A 25431-nucleotide genomic window follows, 5' to 3' on the forward strand; every position below is an offset into this window, starting at 1 on the left:
GTGTGCATATCTTCCTGGCTGTGGAACTAGCCCACTAATATGAAAGTGGTAATCAAGATTGCCTCTAAATATTCATAGCAATAAACGACTCCCTTGTGCCCCATGAATGCCAAGGCTGTAGTCGGAAGCATTTATTTAGTGCTGGAGAGGGATCTAGTTATTTCAGAGTCCCTCAAATGCAGTATTTTAATATTGTTGTTCTGTTTGAAAAATTAGATCCCTCTGAGCTTCCAGTATCAACGGTTGAGATGAGTGAGTTTGGGTCAGAACTGACCATCATCTTTGAAAGGGTGACCCTAGAAGCCAGGATGGGAGTGAACTTGGTTATTGACCCTACACCGTATTTTCTTTCCTGTAGTTGCCTTCCTTCTGATGGCTCGCTGCCACCATATTTCAACTTCAGGATCTGGTTCCGATTTTTTCTAAGTTGCTGAAAATTGGCTGTTTTTTAAGGACAGGGAAACACCAAGGAGATGATACTTTGTATCATTCCATCCATCAGCGAGCCCTTGGGGGCATCCCTGCCTCCATGAAAAGCTACATGTGTTGACTAGAGATAGTTTGTACCACCGTGGGTGAACTAATTTAAATTCAAGTTTGGGGGAGCTCCCAATGACACAGATTAAAGCAAGGCAGCACCATGTGGAAGAAACTCTAGCTAATTAATAAATCGCCTTTAAACATCTGTTCATACTTCCAGTTAAGTAGAATGTGCTGGGCAGATGCACTGTGGTTGACCTCAGGGAGCACAGGGCAATTGAGGGTCGCAGAGATGGGGGGTGGGGTCCTGGCTGGAGCCTTACTTTGCAGAATTGCCTGAGCACACCCTCTGGGGGAGGCTGCCTGCATAGTTTCCGTGAGGAATTTACTAGGAGAGAGGACTCAGAAGAAACCAACCCTGCTGACACCTTGATCTTCAACTTCTAGCTTCCAGAACTGTGCAAAAATAAATTTCTGTTGGTTAGGCTACCCAGCCTGTAGTACTTGGTTATGGCAGCCCTAGCAAACTAATACCAGGGCTTCTAAGATTCTGGTAATATTTTGATTTCTCAGCTGAGTGGTAGGTACCTTAAGCGTCCCACTTTTGATTTCAGCTCAGGTCATAATCTCGGGGTCTTGAGATTGAGCCCCACGTCGTTGGGCTCTGTGTTCAGCGGGGAGTTTGCTTGAGAGTCTCTCTCTTTCTCCCTCTGACCCTCTCCCCCAATAATAAATAAAATAAATCTTTAAAAAAATTAAAAATAAAATTGTACTGATACATTTTGTATACTCTTTTTTGGGTATACTTTTCCCAATTAAAAAAGTAGAATTATAATGATGCCACAACATTCCTATTGATTAGCATTGAATGGATTCATTCAGCAAGTGCAGTTCTTTAAGCACTCACTAAAAGACACTATTCCATTAAGCTAATCAATATATCATGTTTAAGAAAAGGAATGCTATATTTAACCAGCACTAGTTCATTATCTCCAATGTATAAAAATCAAAAGAAAATGGAATGAATACATGCTTTTAACCTGAGCAATCTAATGCAATTAGTGGTTTTGAATGAAAATAGCTCTCTGTTCTTTTTCCCCATTGATTTCTCCTGTACCATTAAATCCCAACTAAAATATACAGATAAAATCTTTTTTGCCTCCCTAGGGAAAAATGTATTCATTTGAAAGATGTTGACACTGGAATGTTATAACAGGTCCTTTAGGGACTTCCTGTGACATTAGTACAAATGGTAATGTTTAAACTAGCTAAACCGTTCACAAATATAACTGTCAGGATTCATCTTTAAAATGTGATACATGTTTCAATATCTTAGGCAAAGACAACTTATAATTAAAGTAAGTTATTTACACATACACATATATAAAACACATTCAAATATACATACATATACATTGGGCACATCTTGACGAAATATTGAAACATATTTTTGTTCTAATATTTTATTTAAACTTAATTAATAATCCCATTTTTCTAAGAAATCAATAAGTACAAGTGGCAAACCCTGGAGAGAACATTCTATGTGTATTTGTGATTAAATCTCAGTGTCAGAAAATATAGGCAAATTTAGGCAAAAGTCCCTGTGACAGACTCAAAAGCCAATCCAGGACGTATAAGCACTTTTATGCACTATTTTAAAATTTAAAGACATAATGTGTGTTTAATGTTGCATAGGATGGGAATAGTAATATTAATTTTAAAAGTTCAGCAAGCACTCAGAAACCCATAAAATTCTTATAAACATCGGATAGTGTCAAAATATGTCAATTACGGTGTGTGGTTTTTACAAGATCGCTAGATGTTTGTGTCGTCATTTGCTAGAATAAGTCTGTACAAAACAAGATCTGTTTAAACCCAGAAAATATAGATAAGCATTTCATTTATATGAAATTTACCAGTTTCACTCTCAAGCTTAAGTAACTCCTTAAAAAACAATATCGCTCATCAATTAAAATTGAGAAGAGCTTTCTTAATGTGCACTTAAAAAAACCACTTGGGTTTGCACCTAATTATATCCCCTGAAGGCACCAATATTTAAAATAGTCTATTACTCAGACAGCAATTGGGTGATGCAAATTTTAGGTCTTTATTACTGACTCAGAGATGCTCAATGAAGATGGAATTGTCTGTGAACTTTCTGGGAAGGTAGGAACATTGTCACTGTGCTCTGTCCAACGGGGGCCACAACTAGCCACATCTAGCTATCGAGGCTGAAATGCATCCAGTGAGACTGATGAACTGATTTTTAAATTTTATTTCAGTTCATGTAAGTGTAAATTCATATGTGGCTAATGGCTACCATATTCAACATCAGAAAGTTATCCAGATGGGTGAAGGACAGCCCTGAAAATAAGTAGCGTTTCGCCCTTGATGATGCTGTCCCAGCCCCATGGCACGAGTGCATGCACGTTTTAACCTTTTCCCAACGCTCGCATGACCTTCTGTTGTTAGGGTTTTTGTTTAAATTCCGTTTCATTTGAACTAATGTTGAATGTTGGAACTTACAGTCCATCTTCTCTTACAACATGGTAACGTGTGGTTAGTTGAGCCCTAGTATAGGTGAAATGCCGGGTTGTAAGAAAAGTCTCCTGAACTCTGGAGTTGTGACAGTGCCTGTTAACACCAGAATATTAGAACACTACGTACAAACGTCTTATTTTCATTACATAAGCGTAAAACTGCAAGAACTTCCAGGGCAAAGGTGGGCAAAGCCACCAGTGAAGTCGGCAGCACTGATCTCCTGCGGCGATGACGTTTGAGCAGGGATGAGCCGCCACGTGAAACTCTGCCGCAGCGCCGACCACTGGGAGCGGGGCGCCCTTGCGTTTGTGGTGCCTACTCCACGTGATGACCAGCTCTCCTCTGCTTTGCTCCTTTTAAGCCCCTAAGAAACCTCAGTTCCTGCCCTGGGCTTTGATGGCATTTGGCCCTGCTTTAGGTAGACTGCATCATTTTGCATGAACCCCTCTTTTGCCCTTCACGTGTAGCCCGGAGTGTCAGGCAGCACTGCCGGGCTCCCACTTGAGTGCTGGGGGACTGTCTTAGCAGGTCATCAGAATGCAAATGCAGCATTCGTTTTTCATAATTACTAAATAAGTAAATAACTACTAAAAATCAACATCGAAAATTTTAAATTCTCCTAGTGAGAACTGTCCCGTGAATACATAGAACCCCCGTTTGACACATGCTGGTCTGGATAAGGAGGGGTTGGAAGTGACTGTTCCAGAGTCACTAAGGTTACACAGCAGGGAAGGGGGCAGAGGGAGGCTTCACAGAATACCTTTGAGTTGGCAAGTAGATTTTGACTTGGGTAAGGACTCTGATTGGGCTCAAAGGTAGGAGTGTGGTGCACATGACCACCCGGGGTTAGCTGGGAGGGAACCTGGGGTAAGGGTGTGAGTTAAGGGACACTGGCACACAGGTGCATTCTCAGGGCAGGGCAAGAAGCTCATTGAGATTTCCGGGGCAGAACAGTATAGTCGCCTGCTCCCCGCTGACAGGCGGGCATACGTGAGCTGGGTTCCCTGGAGCCCAGAGGAAGAGGAGGATGTCTGCCTCGTGAGAAGGAGAAGAGATTGGTAGAGACATTTGCCCTATTCATTAATTCCTTCATTCACCAAATATTAATTGGGCTTCTATTATTTGTCTGGCACCTTTGTGGACATAATAAGCAAGCGGCCCACAAATCAACATAACTGAGTTACTACAAGTAGAAAGGGAGTTCTTCCTTCTACAAGGAAGGCAAGGACAGGGGACTGAAAGACAACGTGTCTGGGAAGAGGGGCACTCAGTGAGATTGAGCAGCAAGGTAAGGTTTCCTTGACTTACTGACATTAAAGCTGGTACTGAGTGGAGGAGCTGGAGGGGAAGCATTCCAGGCAGAGGGAACAGCCTGTACAAAGATCAGCGCTACAGAGGAGCTCAGTGCGTTTGAAGAGCCCGGAGGCCAGTGTGAGTGAGGAGGAGAGCCATACTGGTACCGCCGGCCATGTTGAAGAGTTGGCATCGTAGCACTGGATGCCAGTGCAAGCTCCTTGGAAGCGGAGTTGGGTTGATGAGGAGCTATTTTTGAAGATAAGCTTCTGCTGCCATTGAAGAACGAATGGGAGGAAAGGAAAGGTAGAGATGGAGGGACCCAGGTAGAAGGGCTTTGCAGTAATCCCGATCCAAGGTGACTGAGCTTTGAACTGGAGTGAGGTGGAGGGCTGTGAGATGTAACAGGAGCTGTGTTTTGGAGAACGGCACTGTGAGACCTTTTTATGGATTTAGAGGAGCTGGAGAGGGAGAAGGTTTCAGGCCAGACTTCACATTTCTGACATGAGCAGTTGGGGAAGTGAAGGTGCCCTTTATAGAGACAAGGAAACTGAGGAAGAAGTTCACCGTGGGAGGGGGCAGTGTCAAGAAGGATCTCAGGGGTATGTGGCCAAAGGAAAGGGGCACAGGCCACATTTGTATCATCGAACGGTGGCAGTACATCTTCCAGACTCTAGTCCTGGTTGACCTGGTCTCCTCTACTTGGGATCTCAGAATGGTCCCAAGAAGAAAATGTATTTTTCTCTCCCTCTGTTGAATATGCCTTCAGAACATTCAAATGTTGGCAAGTCAATGTGAAATGTGTTTCAGCTGATTTCTCTTATTTATCTTTCAGAATCATCCAGAAGTGTTGAATTTTCGAATACAACTGGAAAGCAAAGAACTGATCATACATCTGGAAAGAAACGAGTAAGTCACATTAATTCTAGTGTGCTGTGCCATGGGAGAAATTTAGGAGCTGTGGGTTCAAAGTGCTGTGTAATTTATGTTGGCATTTAGAGAAACAGAAAGAAATGCATGGATTCATAATCCCAATTTGGATCTGAGGCTGGAATTAACTTGAAAAAATGAAGTGGAAAAATGAAGAATTTTATCACTCTAAAAAAAAGCTTTGTAAATCAGCAGGTTTTTCTCATAGTTCTGATGTTTCTCTTTTTCAGAGCCTGATTTGTCAAGGATAGATTTTAAGCATCTTCTGTTCAAATAATAGTGTTCCATAATTAGTTGACTTTTGGCAATTCCTGGCTTATATAAGGAGAAATAGCGTCAAATGAATAGAACCTCTTTTTTCCTTGAAAAATACCAATGGTTTATTTATCTTTCAGAGCTTGTCTCCAGTGGTACAAAGTATTTATTTTATCTTTTCATTTAAAAATTTGACCTTTTTTTTTTGCAAAATTATATAAATTTCCAAAAATGGTATTATATTTTTTTCCTGGAGCAGATGGATATTATTACATATTTTGTATGACTTCCCAGTAGAAAACTGTCTGCTTCAAGGCATAAGTAACACAAGCCCTGTTCTTGTTATCCTTTATATCCTGGCTAGCCCCCGGGCTCCTTAGACCCAGAGGATACCATACTATTCTAATTGATTCGTACCAGCAAAGACCTGCGTGCTTGTAATAAATAATACGTATTTAAAGATGTAAACGAAGTTACCACGTCCTGCTTGATTCAAAACGGGAGTTTTTATCTTCTAGAACTACTCGTTCCTGTTCCTCACCCATCAGTGAAAGGCTGACTTTTTGCTGATGTGATCATGTAGATAAGAGAGCTTCCCTGAACTGAGTTCTGCCCGAGACAGATGTCGTAAAAACCTGACTCTGTCTCCATGTGAACAAGTCAGATCACTTATGGTCCCAGTGCTTTGATTTGAGGGTCCCAAGCAGGTCAGATCAATGAGATCGTCATGGCCAATTCTCACATTCAGTATCTAACATCACGGCCAACAGCAATAAAAAAAAAAAAAAAAAAAAAAACAGATCCATATAAATTTATAAATATTTACATTTAAAAACAAATACACAACATGAATATATGTAAAACGGGATAGCAACCTGCCTCTTCATATATCTTGTAGATTTAGCTGTCACCATTAAATGGATTAAAAACATTTGTAAGCAATAAATGATGTGTTTTTAGCCTTCCTCATGACTTGATGGTCTTAAAGTAGAGGTTCGGGCATACATCTTGGATGAACAGGGAGCTGAACAGAAACCTCTATGTTGCCTTTGGTATGTCTCTTTTAGCCAAGCAAATATGTTCGTGCTTTATTTTCTTTTTTTCATGTGAGAATATGGTGGGACATTTTAATTTTTGTAAATTGCTGTTTGTATGTGGTTTTGAAATATCTCAGTGGATGAAACTTAGGTATTCCCTGAAAGATCAGAAGGGAATGAGGCTTCTGATGGAGCTACATGTCCTTAATGGGGTTTTAGGATTGCTGCTGGATTTGGGCAACTGGTCCTTTCGTCAGAGTGTTGGGGGATGTGGTGAACAGCAGGAGTGGTGTCCATTCCAGACCCCCAGGTGGTGGTAGGACGTCAGGTAGAGAAGTGGAAATCAACTTAATAAAAAACTTAATCTATTTGTTTTTACTCTGAAAGGAATACATGTCCAATGCAGAAAATTGAAAATTGTAGGGGGAAAAAAAGATCAAAGAGCCAAAAGAAAATACTTCTATTACCAAACACAATCCTGATGAATATTTTAGTGGTTGTCCAAAGATATGTTTTCCTTATAAATATGCTTGGATTTTTTTGTCTTCCTAGTGGGTATTGTGGTCTGTGTGCAATTTGATAACCTGCTTCTTCCTTTAGCTTTTTAATGGACATACTTTTCCATAGAGAAATGCAGCTCTTAGTGCCCTTCTGGTTCTCGGAGTCTGTGAAGTGGTTCAGTAGCCTCATTCATGGTTCTTTCTGAGAATGGTTTCCTGTCTACTAAGGCAGATAGTATAACACACAATGGCTGTTCGACAGTGGCTGATTTGTATAAAAGATCATTTAAAAAGGCGCCTTAATTTGCTCACTTCCAATTCTGGGCTTTTCACAAAATAATCTCAAAATCAGAAAAGTTGAAAACATAAAACTATCTCTTCTTGAATTGTATCTCTCTTCCCAACCTCACTGTCAGCCTACATGTTAGAAATTAAATGGAGAGTGTTTGATATGACCCTATGACATTCTATGGCTTTATTTTAATTATACTAGTTATAACAGTTATAGAGATTCTGCCCTGATAAAAATGACATTTTCATACTTAGAGCATGCCAATATTACTATTTTAATGTTGTACTCCCTCCAAATACTTCAGCATAGTATTTTTTTGAAAAAAAAATTACCTGTCTGTTCCAAATGGACTTCACTTTTGAGACCGTGACTACCAAAAATCTGTAATTTTGTAGGTAGAGTGAAATGCTTGTATGCCACCAGCTCTTGATGCTGTTGGACACAAAATATAATCCATTGTCCTGTAGAAAGTAGAATTTTTAATTCCTATAGCCTTTGGCCCAATAGATCCAATTAGAGAATTTATCCAAATGGAGCTCTAAGAACTCAAATGTTCAAGCAAGGTAAATGTGACTATGTAACCAGCAGAGTAGAGAGTCTGGCCAACCGGAAGGTAACCTGTCAGTGCCCTGCATCATACCTATGGGCTGCGTATCAGCCCTGCCTTCAGGGATGTTCACTACGGGGTAGTTTACCGAAATCGATAGGAGATTGATTAAATTATGACCTAGCCACGAAACAGAGCTCTATGTAGCAATTAAAGGCAATGAGGGGGATCTTCATTGTTGTAAAAAGCATTCATGATATAATCCATGTAAACAGCATATCAGATAATATTGTACATGGTATTCAGTTTTGATTTTAAAATACCACACGTACCTGTATCTCTGACTAGTAAGATTATGGAAGACATTTACTTTATTCATGTTTTACAACAAGAAAATATTACTATTAATATTAGGAAAACTTTTTACCCTGGAGGAAAAAATCTGTAAAAACTTAAAAATTGTCAAAGAACGATATTGGAGTATTTATTATTCATAAAAAGGAATTGTGTTTTAGAAGGACTTCCAGCAACATTCAAAGGGCTAAAAAGCTCTGCACATTGAATATTGGGTCTTTAAATATCCAGAAATCTATTTTAATTAAAAACTTGCTTGGAAATCATATGTAAAATAAAGGTGGCGTCAGTGCCTTAAATCATAAGAGCCATAATCCAAAGCTAATGCTGAAAGAGGGTCACCTAATTAACCCTGCTCAAAAACTCATCACATACACCAATTCTTCATGAAGAAGGATGGAGTTTGTGTTAAACAGTTGTTTCAGGGAATCTCTTCTGTTTGCCTCCTAGCATCCCTAATTTGTGCAAAGATCGGATGCTGTTCACTTAAAACCTGTGTTTGTATAGCCATAATTGAATGTTTAAAGAAACTCAAAGCTTCCCTGGAGAAGCATTTTTCACAGGGTTGCTGTCTGCCTACGGAACTGCAGGGACCACTTTATGACTTCCATAACTCTCCTGGGTCCCCGTGGGCTCTCAGGCCATCCCTCAAACAGGTGCTCTCTGCAACTGCATCTTTGATCAAAATGCTTTATTGGACAGGCTGGCCAGCTTAGACATCCGTTTTTCCAGTTTAGGATAATTAGAAGTGATGGCAGTAGATCACACTCCCTTCATCTCCCAGACCTACCGAGCTTTCTGTTTTTGAGCCTTGGCCCATCCCTGACAGAAGGCAGGTGCCGGGGGAAGTCCATGGCTCACGGAATTTATATTTGCCCCGTCTCTGTACTAGAAGAACTCTGGCATTGGCTTTTATTCCGGCTGGAATAATTCCAGACATCTCTGAAGGGACAGATCTAATTAATATTCAAACAGTAGCAGAAAGGACATTTTAAATTGGTCAGACGTGGGTGTAAATATCTGGGAAGGTGTTATTCGACACCATCTCTCAGAGCATCATGACGCAGGAGGACGAAAGGTAGCTGGTGCAGAGAGAGCGTTGGATAGGTTAGTAGTCAGCCGAATAACTACCCAGAGGATATGGATCTATTGTTCGTGTTGACCCAAACCGTGCTGGAGAGCTAGGTTGAGATGTACTCCGTGGCCCTGGGGCTGTGTACAAGGCCTCGTCATGGCCCGCAGTTTCCAGAGTCATCTCTGTGAAGATGTAAAAGGTGCATTGATCACACTTCTTGGCAGCGCAGATCTGGAGGGGGGTAACTGCTCTGCACGACAGGATCTGGATTATAGAGATTTCAGCAGTGTGGATCAATGGGCCAAAACTAACAAGACGAGGTTTAATGGGGATAAATGTAAAGTCCTACGCTTGGGTTAACAAAAATAAACGTTGTCAGTTCAGAAGGAAATTTCCTCGTAGTTCTCATGAATGGAACCCACAGACTCAACATGAGCCCTTGAGGCAGTTTGTCTGCTAAGGTGACTGCCACCAGCATGTGTGCACGGGTGCCCATGGTCCTAAACCGGAGTGGCTGTCGTCCTGCTGTGCAGTGACCCCATCGGGCCATATCCAGAACGTCCCCCCTGTGCTGCTCCACACACAATCTTGGAGAGCATCTTGTCACAGTTCTCCTTCCCACTGTTGAACTTCCCTTCCCTCCCCCACCAACCAAAGATGTCCTTAAGGCCAGGGCCAGGGTCTCAACTTTCCCTCCACCCACTTCCACGGGGTCTGGCTGATAGTAGGCACTCAATGAGCACTTACCACATGAGAGAATGATGGAATGTGGACAGCCTGGACCAAGCCAGAAGTGAGTCACCAGGAGGCTGAAAGTCTGTCTTGAGTGGTGTCATACAATTATTCAAGGAGAAAGCTTCTGGAAAAGACACAGGGTTTGGAGTCAAGAAATCAGGCTTTGAAACCCAGCTTTGCTTCCAACAATAAGCTGCTTACGTTCTCTGTTTTCTCATCTGCAGGAAGGAATAAAAGTCTGTGTATAGTCAGTGCTGAAAGATTCGAGCTGGTGTTATTTTTGATGATCAGGTTTGAATGACCCAGTGACCTATTCCTATGGTCCCAGTGATATTTGTTATTTCACCGAAGCACACGCTTGGCTTCACTGGAACTATGTCCTGTTTCAAACTTCCTAAATTAGTGGAGATCAGATTATGCATAATCTTTGCCCATGAGTCTTGAAAATGGCCAAAGAGCCCGATTCTGTCAAGAGCTGGAAAGGATTAGCAGTCCTTTGGGTTCCTGTTGCTGCAACAGTCTTAATTTCACAATATTGACATCTTCAGGGATTAAACATTTTTAAGTTTTTGTGTATAGAGTGCTATTTTTTTTTCATTTCTACTCTTGAAGAGGAAGTCCAGCCTGCCTATTAGAATTTCCAGCTTTAATCTGTCAAGTGGTTCTAATTATTGACTGAACTAGCAAGGAAAAAAGCCACAGCTCAGAAACGCCGTCTATTTCATGGTTTTGTCTCTCAGCTTCTCTCCTACCATCCATGTTAATTCAAATGATTAGTAATAAATTAATCAGTAATAATTCTTTATTCTTTATTCACTTAGTCATTTGTTCACACATATTTACTTAATACCAGATTCTTGTGGTCGGCACTGGAGATAGAGAAAACAAGGTCAAATCCTTGTCCTCTTGGAGGTCAGTCAGGGAGCCCAATGCTAAACAAGCCATCACTAAACTCTAGTAAAAGACAGCGAGGCTAACAGCTGAGGAAGACAACTATGAGACCCAGCCTGGCTAGGGAAGGAAGCTGTGAGCTGAAGCAGCATTTGAGCTACACATGAATCAGAGTGAGCCAGGTAAAGGAGGGCAAAGGGTGGGGGTTCCCAGAGAAGGAGGAGCAGGCATAAAAGTCCTGGGAGAGGGGGAAGGAGACCCGAAGTGTTTCAAACACTGAGGAAGTCGATGTGCTAGTGTGTAAGAGGGGGGTAGTGAGAGAGAAGTGGAAACCGGCCCATGTGGGACCTCATGCTCCATGATAAGGACCTAAGTATTTTCTCATAGGGACATGGTATCCCATGGGAGCAAGGCCTATAAGCAGGGCAATGACGTGATGAAAGTCAGTTTTTAAAATAGCATTTTGGTTACATGTGAAGACGAGATTGGGGGAGGTGAAGAGTGGATTGGATAAGAGGCTATTTATCGCTGGTGCACAGGGAAGAGCTGGAAATGGCTCCAAGTAATAGAGAATCCACAGAAAGGAATAGAGGAAGGATGTTCAGGGGGAAGAATGGGCAGAAACTGATGAGCGATTGAATGTGTGGGGTAATGGAAAGGATAATTCTTATACATGAAATGCTGGAGGATTGATGATCTTTGGTCAGAATAGAGAACCCTAACAAAGGATGAAGGACTTGCCCTGTGAGTGATGGTTGGGGACACCAAGATGTAGATCGTAGTTGGCGTGGTCCTCAGAGCCTTGCAGGAGGGTCGACTTTTGGGCCTAACAGAATCCTCTCAGGAGGTGACATGTGGAAGGTTATCATGTGGAACCGGGCATGACATTTCTTTAGGATCCGTGGATGTTTGGGGCCTAAAAATAGCAGTGGCTGGGGGCTATGAGCTGAAGAACACCAGCCTATGGTGGGATAGGACATTTTGAGGCCCTGGCCATGACCCTGAGAATGTCTAGATAGCTGTTACAACTCAAGGCAATGTCAGTATTTCAAGTGGTCTCTGGGTGGGAACACAGTGGGGTGAGACTGTGACCTCCAGGCTTGTTCTAGGCCCTATTCCACGTTCTTCCTGTAGTCTGTCTCCACGGAGTGGGTGCTCCCTCTGCCAGGAGAGCATACAGAGAGTCCTGTCCTCCTTCAAGTCTGGCGCATTATTTTGGGACGACCAGCACCGGGATCACCTGAGGAGCTTGTTCCAAAGGCAGATACCTAGTTCCATGTCTCTCTATTGAACCAGAATCCCCAGTTATAGGGCCTGAGGATTATATTTTTGACACATTCCGCAAGGAGTTACATTCATAACTGGCCACATGAAGCTATTTACATCAATTTAAATAAAATTAAAACTTTAGTTACTTCGTTACACTAGCCATAGTTCACATGCTTATTGCCATGTATGGCTATATAAACATTTCCATTATGGCAAAAAGTTGTGCTGGATGGTGCTGGGACTGACAGGGAAATGCCAGCCCACCAGATCCTTCTAGTTTGGGGTTCCTGTCTTAGCTGATGCATTGCCCACGGGAATGGTCTTTCCTACAGGAAGTGACCACACCTTTTCAGGTTGTCCGATTTCTGCAGCATAGTCAGCTCTATCCCTTACTTTAGGGCATTGGGCTGTATCAGAGGGGTCACCTCTGCACTTCAATGAAATAGGGAAAGGACAGTAGAAAATTCTCCGAGCATGACTGTAGACTCACGCAGATGATGGACTTCAGGCATCTTCTAACCAGACCGAACCCCTTCTGAATTCAGTTAAAGTCTCTTAACATTTAAGTTCTCTCTAATTGGGCTAAATTTTGTTTGCTGAATAAGAACTGCGTTCCTTTGAGCTTCCCTCCTCATTTCAGTCTTTGAAGTTATACAGACATTGGAAGAGGTCAGAACACCATTTTTAGAGTTTTTGTTCCCCAACCTGACTTAACTTTAAAGTGCCTTAACTGGTTAAAATCGACCTTTCCAAAACAGTGTCCATCTGCATTCCAGTTTAAGAGTATGGTGTCCTTGAATGGACTTCTTTAAAGTTTAAAGGGTTTGACAAGGTCTTTGATATGGAAGTGGATTTCCAAGTCAAATTACGTCACTTCCAATCCTTCACTTCCTGTGCCTTGGGTTTCTGATTTTTTGATGAAAATCCTGTGCATCCTCAGGGCTCCTCCCCAGAACACTGTGTCCTAAATCGATAATAATGGTGGTCCTGGCTACGTGCGGGTGGTCTCCGGTGCCTGGGGCCAAGCCGGTGTTGTCATTGTGGCTGTCATCTGACCACCCCTTCCCTGTGTGTGACTGGCATGGTGACATTCGGATGCTGTGCAGGCTGGGGTACGTATGGCAAGTCCTTTGCCTTTTTCCAGTTGTCTCATCCTTGACAGAAAGGCCATAGGACTTCTGTTTGTGGGACATCGTGACTCTTCCTTTATCTGGTAAGACTTAAGACTAACTCTCCAGAAAGCTTGGAACACTTTTTGGCAGTTAGATTGTTTGAAGCCAGGTATAAACACAGCTCCCACGTTACATTTGGTTGCTACAGCTAAGTCTTTTTAAATGGTCCCTCTTTTTAATTCTTGCCTTCGAAATCTTGCAGTCCCTGGGGGTGAAACCAGGTTGGTGCCCAGGACAATGTTTCATATGCTAGTTTGCTGATTGCATCCCCCTGGTGTCATCTAGCCCATTCTTCTGGCCCCTGTGTTTTGTGTTAACCAGTGGTTAGATCTACAGCCTTGAGCAGTTCAAGTTCTGGTTTTTTGGTGGGACTACATCACATTTCGTGATGTTGGGCTGATCACTGGGTTCAGGGATCATCCTGAGGCTTCTGTCATAAAGCCCCATGTGAGCCTTTACCTGCCAGGGTCAGTGGCCATTAACAATGAATGTTTAGATCAGTTCTTTCTTTGTATCTTGCAAAGTGGTGATGTTCTAATTCTATCATTCCTTCTTCACTGGTTAGCTAGAATTCTTCTACAGGGAAGAACTTTCCTTCTTCAGCTGTTGGTTACCCCGAAGTTTGAAAAAAAGGCAGGAACACCTCTAATCATTGCTCTGCCTTTGCCTATTGGTGGCTTCTCTATTCCTCAAATTTAGCACCTCACATTTGGGGCTTCACTCCATGTTCCCCTGTTGAGCACCCACATTCACGACAGGTTCCAGGGGGATGCAGAGGTGTGCCTGAACCAGTCCCTGAGCAGCTGCTAGAGCACAGAGTACAAGCCTGACTCTGAAACCTCTCTATAGAGAGCCTAATTTTCTTGTTCTTTTAAAAGCAAACATGTCCCTGCATCCCGCCTGGAGGCAGATACTCAGGGGTCAGAATAGAAAGGCAGGAACTGGTTCCAGCCTTGCTGACACGAAAACCAGGGCTCTGAATTGGACATCACCTGTCCCTCAAGGGCTGTTTCCATGCCAATGACAATGGCAAGTTAAGGCAACTCTTTCACTGATAAGCAGACTTAGTCAGACTCAAGGAAAGAGGCAGTAAATTCTTCAAAGACTCACAGCCTGAAAAGACGTAGAGGCTAGCCACACTTGTGCAAGGACCCCTGACAAAAATAGAAGAAGGGCGTTTATCTAAAAATGGTATGAAATAGTCACTCCTTTAAATGTGCTGGTGGATTTCACTGTGGGTTGAATGGGCTAAACATAAGTGGAGAACAGAATTTCTTTATTTTTTAAAGATTTTCTTTCTTATGAAAACCATGTGGGCAGACAGACGATGATGTAAGCAACCCCACAGCAGGAGAATTATTATGGGAGACACTTTATTTATGCATAGAGTTATTTTCACAGCACTTCCAAGGCTACCCCTTCAGTCTTAACTGGCCTAGAGGGCTTTGTTGATCAGTTTCTTGGTTTTTTTTTTAAATCTGACAGACTCCCGTGGAGATTCCCTCTGTGCTATGTTAGTGACCAAGCAACACCCAGGTGACAAATCTCAATGACACAGAAGTTCCTTTAGGAGTTGTGGGGTATGGTTTTTATATGTGGTTTTCACAAAGTAAAGAATTACTAACATTTTTAGTAAAGTCCTAGTGGTAGTGTATATTCATATTAATAAAATGTATAGAATATTAGGAGGTTGGTTAAGTGGAAAAAGACATATATAAAAATTTCATATATATATATGAAAAAATGACATTAAAAACTTACTGAAAGTACTGTCCCTACAATTTAATAAACATGTTTAAAATATACCTAAATTTTGGATCAAATTTATTATTGTACCAAATATGATCATACTTATAAGTTGATTACATTACTTCTTATGCTCTATAAATACTTCTCCATTCAGAAGTCCTTATTTTCACATTGGACCATAAATTACCTGCATGGGCATTACACAAATCTCTTTTCATTTAGAAAGTTATTTATTCGAAATTTGTTTTTTCCAAAGTAACTTTTGTGTATAGAACCTAAACGTAATATTGATGCAGATGGCCATATATTGTTAATTTGTTAATTAATTAGTTTATGCTCTATCATATCCCAGAAATGCTTCATTTGCTAAAAAAGACACACAAATTAATGGATTTCCTCCAGATGTAGAGAATATCCCCACCACCAACCAACTAATGCTTCTATATTTTCTTCCATTTTCAGAGCAACAATTCTAATCCATATTGATAGAAGTCATGAGGATGACCATTTAGGGAAGTACGATGTATGCCGGTCATTGCTCTCCTTTTTTTTTCCCCCAAGAGCAAAGAGGTTTAGTGTAGTATAGGGATGAAGCATTGAATCAAGAAGAAGGAAACACGAAATTTGTGGTCTTTGTAAAGCTTTGTGACTTTCAGCAAAGTAATTAACCTCTCTAGTCCTGATTTCTCTCATTTGTAATCTGAAATGAATGAAGGGAATAAAAACGTACAGACTTCTAGTTTTAAACCAAATAAGTCACAGGGATAAAAAATACAGCGTAGGGAATATAGTTGATAATATTGTAATATATTTATTGTGGCAAGCATTTCATGATGTGTATAATTGTTGAATCACTGTGTTGAAATGAATTTAATATATGTCAACTACACTTGAATTAATAAATTAAAAACAAGATATTTCCCAAATTAAAAAAAAAAAGAAAACAATGGCTTATCAACTTAGGAACTGGGTTGGATGGTTGTCAAGGGCCACATTTCCCCCCTAAGATGTATGGCCTCAGTAATTTCCTGAATTAGAATACATTCTCACTAGTCCCAGAGGAATTCTTGAACTGGTCATACTGGGAGGAATTGTACTTACAATACTAGATGAGAAATCATGTATAACACATTGTATTTCAGCATCGAGACCAATTAGACAATTCCTGTGAGAGCCAAGATTTTGTTTTTAGCTGTATTTTAGTGAACCAGGAAACCCTGAGTGAGTAACTCCTTCCATGTGGCTCTGAGCTCTTCTCCCTGGAGACCTAAGAATTCTGTTCTGTTGGGAGATTTAAATTTGTGAGATTATGTATCTAAGGGAGATGTGTGTGCTCAGGGGAAGCTTATGGCCAACAAAGTAAAGCAAACATGGGATACCACTCTGTGGGAGAGAGTCATGGCAGGAAGTATCAACTCTTGGCCTGAGGCATAGATGGCATTTGTTAGAAGTTGGAGAACCTTGATGAAGTCCCAATAGTTCATTTTTGCTTTTGCACCCCAGTGTTTATAGCAGCAGTGTCCACAATAGCCAAACCATGGAAAGAACCCAGATGTCCATCAACAGATGAATGGATAAAGAAGGTGTGGTGTGCGTGTGTGTGTGTGTGTGTGTGTGTGTGCGTGTGTGTATATATATACATATATATATATATATATAATGGAATATTACTGGGCCATCAAAAAGAATGAAATCTTGCCATTTGCAATGATGTGGATGGAACTAGAGGGTATGAGGCTAAGTGAAATAAGTCAGTCAGAGAAAGACAATTATCACATGATCTCACTGATATGTGGACTTTCAGAAACAAAACATCAGAAACCAGAGATGTACTGTATGGTGACTAACATAATACAATAAAAAAAATTAAAAAAAAGAAAGAATAAGCACTGGAAGGGGAAAAAAAAGAAAGAAACAAAACAGAAAAATAGGGGAAGGAAGGGAAAAATATAATAAGATGAAAACAGAGAGGAAGACAAACCATAAGAGACTCTTAACTATGGGAAACAAACTGAGGGTTGCTGGAGGGAAGGTGAGTGGGGGGATAGGGTAACCGGGGGATGGGCATTAAGGAGGGTACATGATGGAATGAGCACTGGGTGTTATATGCAACTGATGAGTCACTGAATTCTACCCCAACAACTAATAATACATTATATGGTAACTAAGTTGAATTTAAGTAAAGAATTTTTTAAAAAGTTGCAGAGCCTTCATGACATGATGATACATGACCGTCACCTTAATCCCCTTCAAGTCTTTGACAATAATTTTTAAAACAAACATGGTGACGGAAGAGGCACTGAGATGCCTCCAGGATGCTAGTTTGATCTATTTCTTAAACCCAGTGATGGGTACATGAGTGTTCCTTTTTTCACATTCTTTTATACATACACTATAGGTCACAGAAGTAAAACACCATCTTTTTTGTGGCAAAACCTAACAGTTGTTTTTTGGTTTCTGGGTTTTTTTTGTCCACAAGGAACGATTGTACTAATCCTTTTGAACCCCATTGTGTGTTTCCTTCTTTCCCTCTGACCTCCTTGGATAGAAATCCTGATTGATTTGCAGAGGACACTGTCATTGGAATGAGTTTAAGGAAAGTGAGCACCTTTTGTTGCCAATGAAAGGAACTGGATAAATATTTCAATGAATTGACATCATTTTTAAAATAATCATTGGCATAGTATTCCTATGAGTTGAAATACAAACACAAATATTATCTGAAGAGTGGGATTTCTCAGAATATATTTGTCATTCAATTTCCATACTGACATGAACATAGAGAAATATACTTATATCTCCTAATATAAGTATATCTCCTATTATACAGTTATAATATTACATAAATATCAGTCATTATAGACACAGTTGTTCATTTTGTTCATTTTGTTCATTTTGTTAGGTGGAACTAGTAACCAATAAGCTAGTAACCAATAAGCTACGTTTAGAAAACCCTATTAGTTCAGGCTATTTTTTCATTGACTTAGTAAAAAAAAAAAAAATTCTACAGCAGTGCAAACTTGATTTATGTGCTGAAAATCATCTATAGCTTTTGATCTAAACACAGAAATTAGGGCTTCTTAGAAGATAAGATTGGAATGTCGGTTCCTTCAAATTTTTCTAAGTGGAGTATTAAATAGCATTGATGATCCTTTTTATTAACGGAGAAAATAACTTAATCTGAGGTATGTTTTGCCATTTTTATTCTTCGTATTTTGATATTAAAGTGCTTGATTTCCACGTCACCCATTCTGCTCTTCCATTCGTATTTGTTCGTCTGGGCATCCGTTGAACAGACTGTTTCGGACACCGTGCTGGGGGTGGGATGCGGAGAGAAGTCCTACGGGCTCCCTGTTCCTTGCATTGCTTGAACCCAGCCCCATTCTATAGAATAGCAAAGGACAGGTGTCTGAATTGATTTAAAACAAATACTCAGGGGTATGGATAAATTCAGATTTCTGATTAATGTACAGGGAAAATTAGGTAAATGTTATACTTCTCTTCCTCTTTCCATTTTTGCCCTGCCATCTTCTCCAAATAATTACTTTTTTGCCTTTTTCTAAGTATAATCTAATTGCTTTAAACTCACCAGCGCATTTGTGTATATATGTGTATACGCGTGTGTGTATATATCCCCATGAATATATAACTAAGTACACACGACATGTTGCACAGTCAGCTGTTTCCCAGCGTGATCTGGGGATGGTCTTCTTCCGCCATAGTGCCTTTGGGGTGGCCTCACAGAGGCAAATATTGTTCCTGTTTCTGCCACGCGGACTCAATCTGGCTTAAGACTGATGATCCCTGCTTTGAATGACAGCCCTTCTCGTGGGTACTGGGGCCGTAATCACTAACCCTCTGTCAGCTTTCTGTGGCCCCCTCCCCACAGCCTGACAGGTTATCCGAACAGCTAACTGGCCTTTGGGAAAGGGTAGGATTGGATCACCTTGACGTGTTTCAGAATGGGTGATCTGCTTGCCTTTAAAGATTTTTTTTTTTTGCTTCCAATTTTTATTTTTACCCTTTTCCCCAGTAGTCCAATTTTTCTAAATGAGAAGCAGATGAAAAGCGGGGCCTGTTAGTTCTTCCAATCTCCTGTCTTCAGATGAAGTTTTCTTGGTTCCCATATAGAATTTTTAAGTGTTTGGGGCTCTCCCAGCAGCTCTCCCTGTGGACTCTGCTGTAAACACTGACCATTTTTGATTTATGAGAATCCCAGGCAGGACAGAGATCAACTTTTCAAATGCAAATTTGCATCCAGGTTTGCCTGTGAGTACAGAGAGTTCAGCCGGCCCCTTGAAGCGCTGGCTGCCAGCGACCTGTCCTGCTTTCCCGGACAGATCTGGGGGGTGGTGTGGAGACAAGGTGCGTGTGGCAGATCTCTGCCATTGTAGATGGTGGGATTCTGGATATCACCCAGTCACCTTGGGTGGCGGCTGGTCTCAGAGGCAGGGCCATCACCTCTGGGAGGTCATCTGGAAATTGCACATCTGAAATTATTCAGAGGCCTGAATCGCTATGACCAAACTCACTGGTGATGGACATTGAATCCAGAATTTATTCTCAGCAGCCCTGGACAGCCATGTCCACGATCAGGACCAGAAGGAAGGGCCAGGATGACCTGTCCAGAGGGAGGTAAGGGACACAGGCAGTGACTAGGCAAGGAACCACGGGGTGAGAAGATCAGATTGGCGGTCCCACAGTCCTTATGCTTTGTGGGACGCTAGTGCAACACGGAATTTCCCCACACCTCAGCCACCTCATCTATAAAATGGGGATAACGCCTCCTAGAGTTGAGTGGATTGAATTTTCCCCAGTGCTGGGCCTACGACAATGCTCAGCGTATGAGCTTTACTCAGTGCCAGGCAGAAGGGCGCCGACAAGCCATTCCTGCCCACAGCGGGCCCTGTTCTGGGGATCAGAAACCTGGTGGGCTCCACACCCTGTGTTTTTCTCTCCACAGCCATGTTGGATGAACCCCCTTACTCCTTGTCTGTTTCATTGGACATCTCACTTCCATATTCCATGTGGAGGAGACCTTTCTAGTCCCAGCTGCTCCCTGGGCCACGGTGGTCATGCCCATCGGACTCCTGATGGCCCGTGATTTTTTTTTTTAAGATTTTATTTATTTATTTATTTGAGAGAGAGACAGAGAAAGAAGAGAGAACACGAGTTGGGTGAGGGGCAGAGAGAGAAGCAGACTCCTTGCTAAGCAGGGAGTCCAATGCGGGGCTCGATCCTGGGACTCCGGGATCATGACCTGAGCCAAAAGCAGACATCCAACCTACTGAGCCACCCAGGCGCCCCTGGCCCGTGATTTCAGCCAAGCCTCCAAGGTCTCCGGGCTCACCTTCTAGTTCCAGACCCCCGAGGCAGTATGGTGTGTAAGGGAGACTGCAGTGTCTACCAAAATGCCTCTGTTTTTCATTGACGTGACTAGTTTAACCTGCAGAGTAAATGTCTGTTTCTTTTATTTCTGTGTTCTTACAGGGACCCTTCATGGTGGCGTTTCCCTGCTTCCTGCCACCGCTGATGGGCCAGTTCAGTTTTCTTTTCAAAAAAAATATTCAGTATTAGGTGTTTGGCCCACCAAGCAACACTATGAAGGTTTCGAAAACTTTTCTACAGGTAGACATCAGCCAGCTGGGTCACTTGTACTGGCTTACTCCCCAGAAGGTGACATCATTCCCACAGAGGCTGGGAAAGAGGTGCCACTCCCCCCCACCCTGGTGTAGACAGTGCCCAGTGAGTGCTTGGGGCCATTGCAATGGAGAACGGATGAAATCAGGATGTCACACTTATGTGTAAAAGACAAGTATTGAATTGCATTTTCCCATAGTGAAATATTTAGCTATTTCAGACCAGATCATGTGCCTGAGAATTTTTAAGTGAACAACAGCAACAAAATATGAGTTATTTGCCACTTTTATTATTAAGGAAAGCATGTGATACCTCTTTCGATAAACAGACTTTACAAAACTCTTGACGACGGGGTTTTTGGAGACAGTAGGGCGACAGCTCATTTTATAAACTTACTATTCGACTCTGCAGAGCTTGATTTGTCCTCCTAGATCTTCTGAGAGCTTTTTAAAAAATATTTTTCTTCTGTGTCCTATTTGCTCAGATATCCTAGAAGGTTATTTATCTTACTAGATAAATTGGAAGCATTGGGCTGGGATGTGATCATCCTGATGAAGCCCAGGCTGTGCTGTGTGAATTTAGGAATTAACTTCTCGAAGCCTTGGCTTGGTGTCTGCAAAATGGGGATCACCAAGACTATCCTGTTGTTTTTAGAATGAAATCAGTAAGCCACGGACGGAGCCAGTGTTGAGCCTGAGGCATAATAAGCATCCCTCAAATGTTAGCTGCTCCTCATTCAGTGTCTTTGACCTGCTACCATACCAGAAGCACGGTGCCAACACGGGGTACAGTGAGGGATGGAGGAGAAGGCGCCCTGCCCCCAGAAAGCTAGCAGCCGAGCGGGGCAGTGAGATGGCAAAGAGGACAGGCTACGAACAATGAATTCTGTGGTTATGAGCATTGGATGTGCCTAAGAGAGTGTGAGCGAGGGGAAGGCAGGGGTGGGTCTCTGCCAGGTCAGCTGCAGGAAGAGCCAGGTGCAGGGGTGCCAAGGCTTTGGGGAGCAGTGGGCGGCCCGCAGGGACAGCGGCGAGGCAGTGCTGGCAGAGGGCCACACGGAGGCTTGAAGGTTGATGTGGCAGGAACTGAAGGCCCACATAGAGCACAGCCACCAAGCTTGGATGGGTTTCGGGCTCTGTCCTGCACACCGTGAGAAACGACAGAGTGAAATTTGTGTTTTAAAAAATGACACCCTGAGCACTGCCCAGAGAGTGACATGGAGGACGTCAAGAGTGGGCGTCAGAGGCCCCAAGGGACGTGACCGAGGCTCACGTGCAAGCTGGTGGCGCTCAGCGGGCACACCATGGCTGCGGAGGTAGGGGAGTTTAAGAAGTGGTTGGGGACAGTTGCCGAACCTGAACTATTCAGATGCAGGTGAAGCCGCCAAGGCTAGAAAACTGTGAAGTGACTCAGAGAGATGAGGGTTGGAGAAAGATCCAAAGATTTCAAATAAAAGTGCTTTGTAAGATCAGCAAAGACTTGAAATAAAAGTGCTTTGTGAGATGTAAGGATGGGGAAAAACACTATTAATAAAGTAACTAATGCAATACCTCTTAGGTATGTAACCAAACTAGCAAATGCTGCAAGGGAACAGTTGACTCGTTCCGCAGCGGGTGTAGATATCTCTACACATTGTGTATCAGTAGTCCTATGAGCAAAGACCCTTCTGGTATCTCGTCATTGTGAAAACCGAGACGGCATTTTCTCTGTGGGAGTTTGGGAGAGCCTTTATCTTGGGCAGATACGACAGATATCTCACTTCCTAGCGGTCTCGGGCACGGTACTCGAAAGGACACTTCCCTTTGCCCAGAAATCCATGACTTCTGGTTAAAGAATCCCCTGCTTACAAATGTCCGGCATCATTTGCTCGGCTGAGTCTTTCCTGAATCCATGGAAGGACCGATTTTTGTTCTAACCTCTGCATTTATATATTTTTATCTTTGTTCTCACCTCTATGAAATGAGGACAGTTATATTTCCCTGCCCATCTCCACAGTTGATGGATGAAAGTTATTTCGTGAAGCGGTTCTGGTATTTTATACAAGATGTAATTCCTAATGACAGGTCATATTTCCCCATTTTTCTTTTATTATTGTGCATAGAGTTTTATTTAAAGAGTCAATAAAAAAATTTTTTTTAATGCAGCATAGCAGTATGTTACCGCTTCTGTGCGCCTGAGAAACTTGGAGAAAGTAATGGATTCTCGTGTGCCTGAGGAAGCCCTTCTTGCTTCTAAGTTTTATTTGGGTCAGAAAGAGTTACTTCGCTAACATCGGTGCCGCTCCTGCTTTCTCGCGGCAGTGAAGAGGCCATCTCCATTCAAGCGGCCCATCTCGGCCCCAGAGCTGCGGGTGGGGAGGATGGTCTGGGGTTTCTTACTCAGGAGGTTTTGGTGGGAAGACTGGAATGGGCGTAACTGGCATCCTGGCTTGAGGACAATGTTGTGTCACGTCTGTCCTTCCTGGTCTGTCTGTGGAGGCTGCCCGCTGCCTGTCATTGCATTTTGCAAGCTCGTCGTAGGGTTAGGTGGCTGCTCTCAGGGGCAGGAGAATCCCTTCTGGCAGCGTGTTTGCAGGACGTGGAATGTTGGGGGAAGAAGGGGCAGCATGGGAGCTGTGGACGTGGGACAGGGACACACAAGCAGGTTGGGGAGCATGGGGCAGCCAGTAGGCAGCTGCCAAGAGTGGGTTAGCGAGTGCTCCACAAAACGTGGGAAGTGCAAAGCCGCAGAAGTCCCTTTATTGTCATCATTGTCATTCCCACCTCAAAGCCACAGGAAAGCTACTTGTTAGGAATAAATATGCTAAAATGGACCTTTAGAACTGGCCTTTGCTGTGTTGATATTAATAGGAAAGAGATTTCTGGAGAGATCCACCCTGTGGCTCCTACTTTACCTCATCTCCATCAGCCCTCCAGGGACTCAAGGGGACACTTGCCTCCAGCTACTCTTATTTGGTATGATCTCTGCTCCTCTGAACCAGGCCGTTATCCAGATAAATGAAGTAGACGTCTAGATTTGGAGAGCGTCCAAAGCGGAAGGAGAATGTCTCCTGGAGGGGCCGGTGCTGGGTGGTCTCTGGCTGAACCCCCGGCACCCGGAACACAGCCACACACACGGGATGCTCATGGTGTTCCATGCTTGAGCGCACAGCGAATGAAGGCACCTCAAGGTCATCTCGTCCAGGTGACCCATTTTACAGACACAGACCTGAAGAGCAGAGAGGCACACGCCCAGGTTCACCTAGGTCACATGGTGGTGGAGTTGGAAATTGACTCAAAACTCCAGGTGACAAACCCGGAGCTGGTGTTGCTTCCTAATACAGTGGACTTTCTATTCCACTGTGACAGGGTCATGGGACTCAGTGCTTAACGCCTATCCTTTCATTCATTCAGAAAATATGATTGTTATATGCCAGACCAATGGCTATCCATCCTGCTTGCACATTAGAACACGTGGAGAGCTTTAAAAAGAAAAAAAAAAAAAAAAGGAGTCCCTAGGTCAGAGGCTGAATGGATTTACCTCTCTCTGTGCATCCGTGTTTTTTTGCTCAGTGTCCCAGGCGAGCTAATCAGGCAGCAGGGCCGAGGGCCACTGTGGAGGCCAAGCTGGTGTAAGCAGACAGTCTCTAGGAGATACTGACCATGCAGGGGCTGCTCTTGGGCAGGGTGCTAAGTGCCTGGTAGAGCCTGCCAGGGCCCACCTCCCCTGCCCTGCCCTGGACTCGGGAGGCCCTCGGGCAGCCCACACTACGTGCGTTTGGCTCCTGGCCAAGGTGGCAGAGACAGTGCCGCCATGCCCAGGCTTGTGCGCTCCCAGACACCCTCTGCCTGTGTGCAGACCTCTCTTTGAGCTTCAGGCTGGGTGGTTAGCATGACACCGAGGGCTGGTGGACCTGCGGGGGGAAGGAAACGGGGACGGCTTGGGACCTACCTATTCATGTGTGAAGCTTCTCTCACCACACCTGGGCAAGCTCAGGCCATGCAGGAACCACGGCTGCACACGGCTTATCCCACCCCCATATGGTGCCTGCACCCAGGAGCCCCTCCGCGAGGGTGACCTGGGTAGTTATGAAGACTCCCACCATCCTTCCCCCAAAGATGTTCTAATGGAAAGTGAGTCCATAGGCTATCAGAAGACCCAGAGTTCTCTCTTGGGGGTGGGTGGTCCCCTCCTTATCCAGTCTACCCTGTGACAGTAAGCGCGTGTGTCCTTCTAGTCTTCCAGTGGGTTCATATGTGGACAGCACATTAGCTGGTTTCCTTAACATGAGGAGTTGGCTGGTTCCTGATGATTCCTCCATGGGCTGATCTCGCTTGTACCGCAGCCTCCCCCTGGAGAACAAGGGAATGATAAGCTAGTATAAATCATGCTGAAAGGAATGAGCCCTCATCGTGAGTCATTAGGACAGATGACACACTGGCGAGCAGATGAAAACCCTTTGATGAAGACCAGTTGTAAAAGCATGAGTAATGCCAAAGAAATGCATCATGGTGACTCAAAAGTTTAATGTATGCATTTCCCCCCTTCTCTGGCTCGCTCTCTCTCTTTATTTGTAAGAAATTTTTGTAGTAAATGTCAAGAGTGGTAGAACAACATTTCCTGTGCTTAGACCCTGGGGAGAAAGGTTCAGGGAAGGACAGACTTGAAGGGATACGTTTAATCAGTGAACGT

At 43.1% G+C, this 25431-nt stretch overlaps 1 protein-coding gene across 1 annotated transcript in view; it reads left to right on the plus strand.

The window, feature by feature from the left end:
- Positions 1 to 25431, plus strand: part of ADAM12 (ADAM metallopeptidase domain 12) — a 338285-nt gene that overhangs the window by 84223 nt on the left and 228631 nt on the right. The window contains exon 3 of the mRNA XM_040624298.1: positions 5150 to 5223. Within this exon, the coding sequence (XP_040480232.1) occupies positions 5150 to 5223 (74 nt within the window). The remainder of the gene's footprint in view (positions 1 to 5149; positions 5224 to 25431) is intronic.

The sequence above is a fragment of the Ursus maritimus genome, unplaced genomic scaffold (assembly GCF_017311325.1).
Source record: "Ursus maritimus isolate PB19 unplaced genomic scaffold, ASM1731132v1 scaffold_7, whole genome shotgun sequence".
Lineage (NCBI taxonomy): Eukaryota > Metazoa > Chordata > Mammalia > Carnivora > Ursidae > Ursus > Ursus maritimus.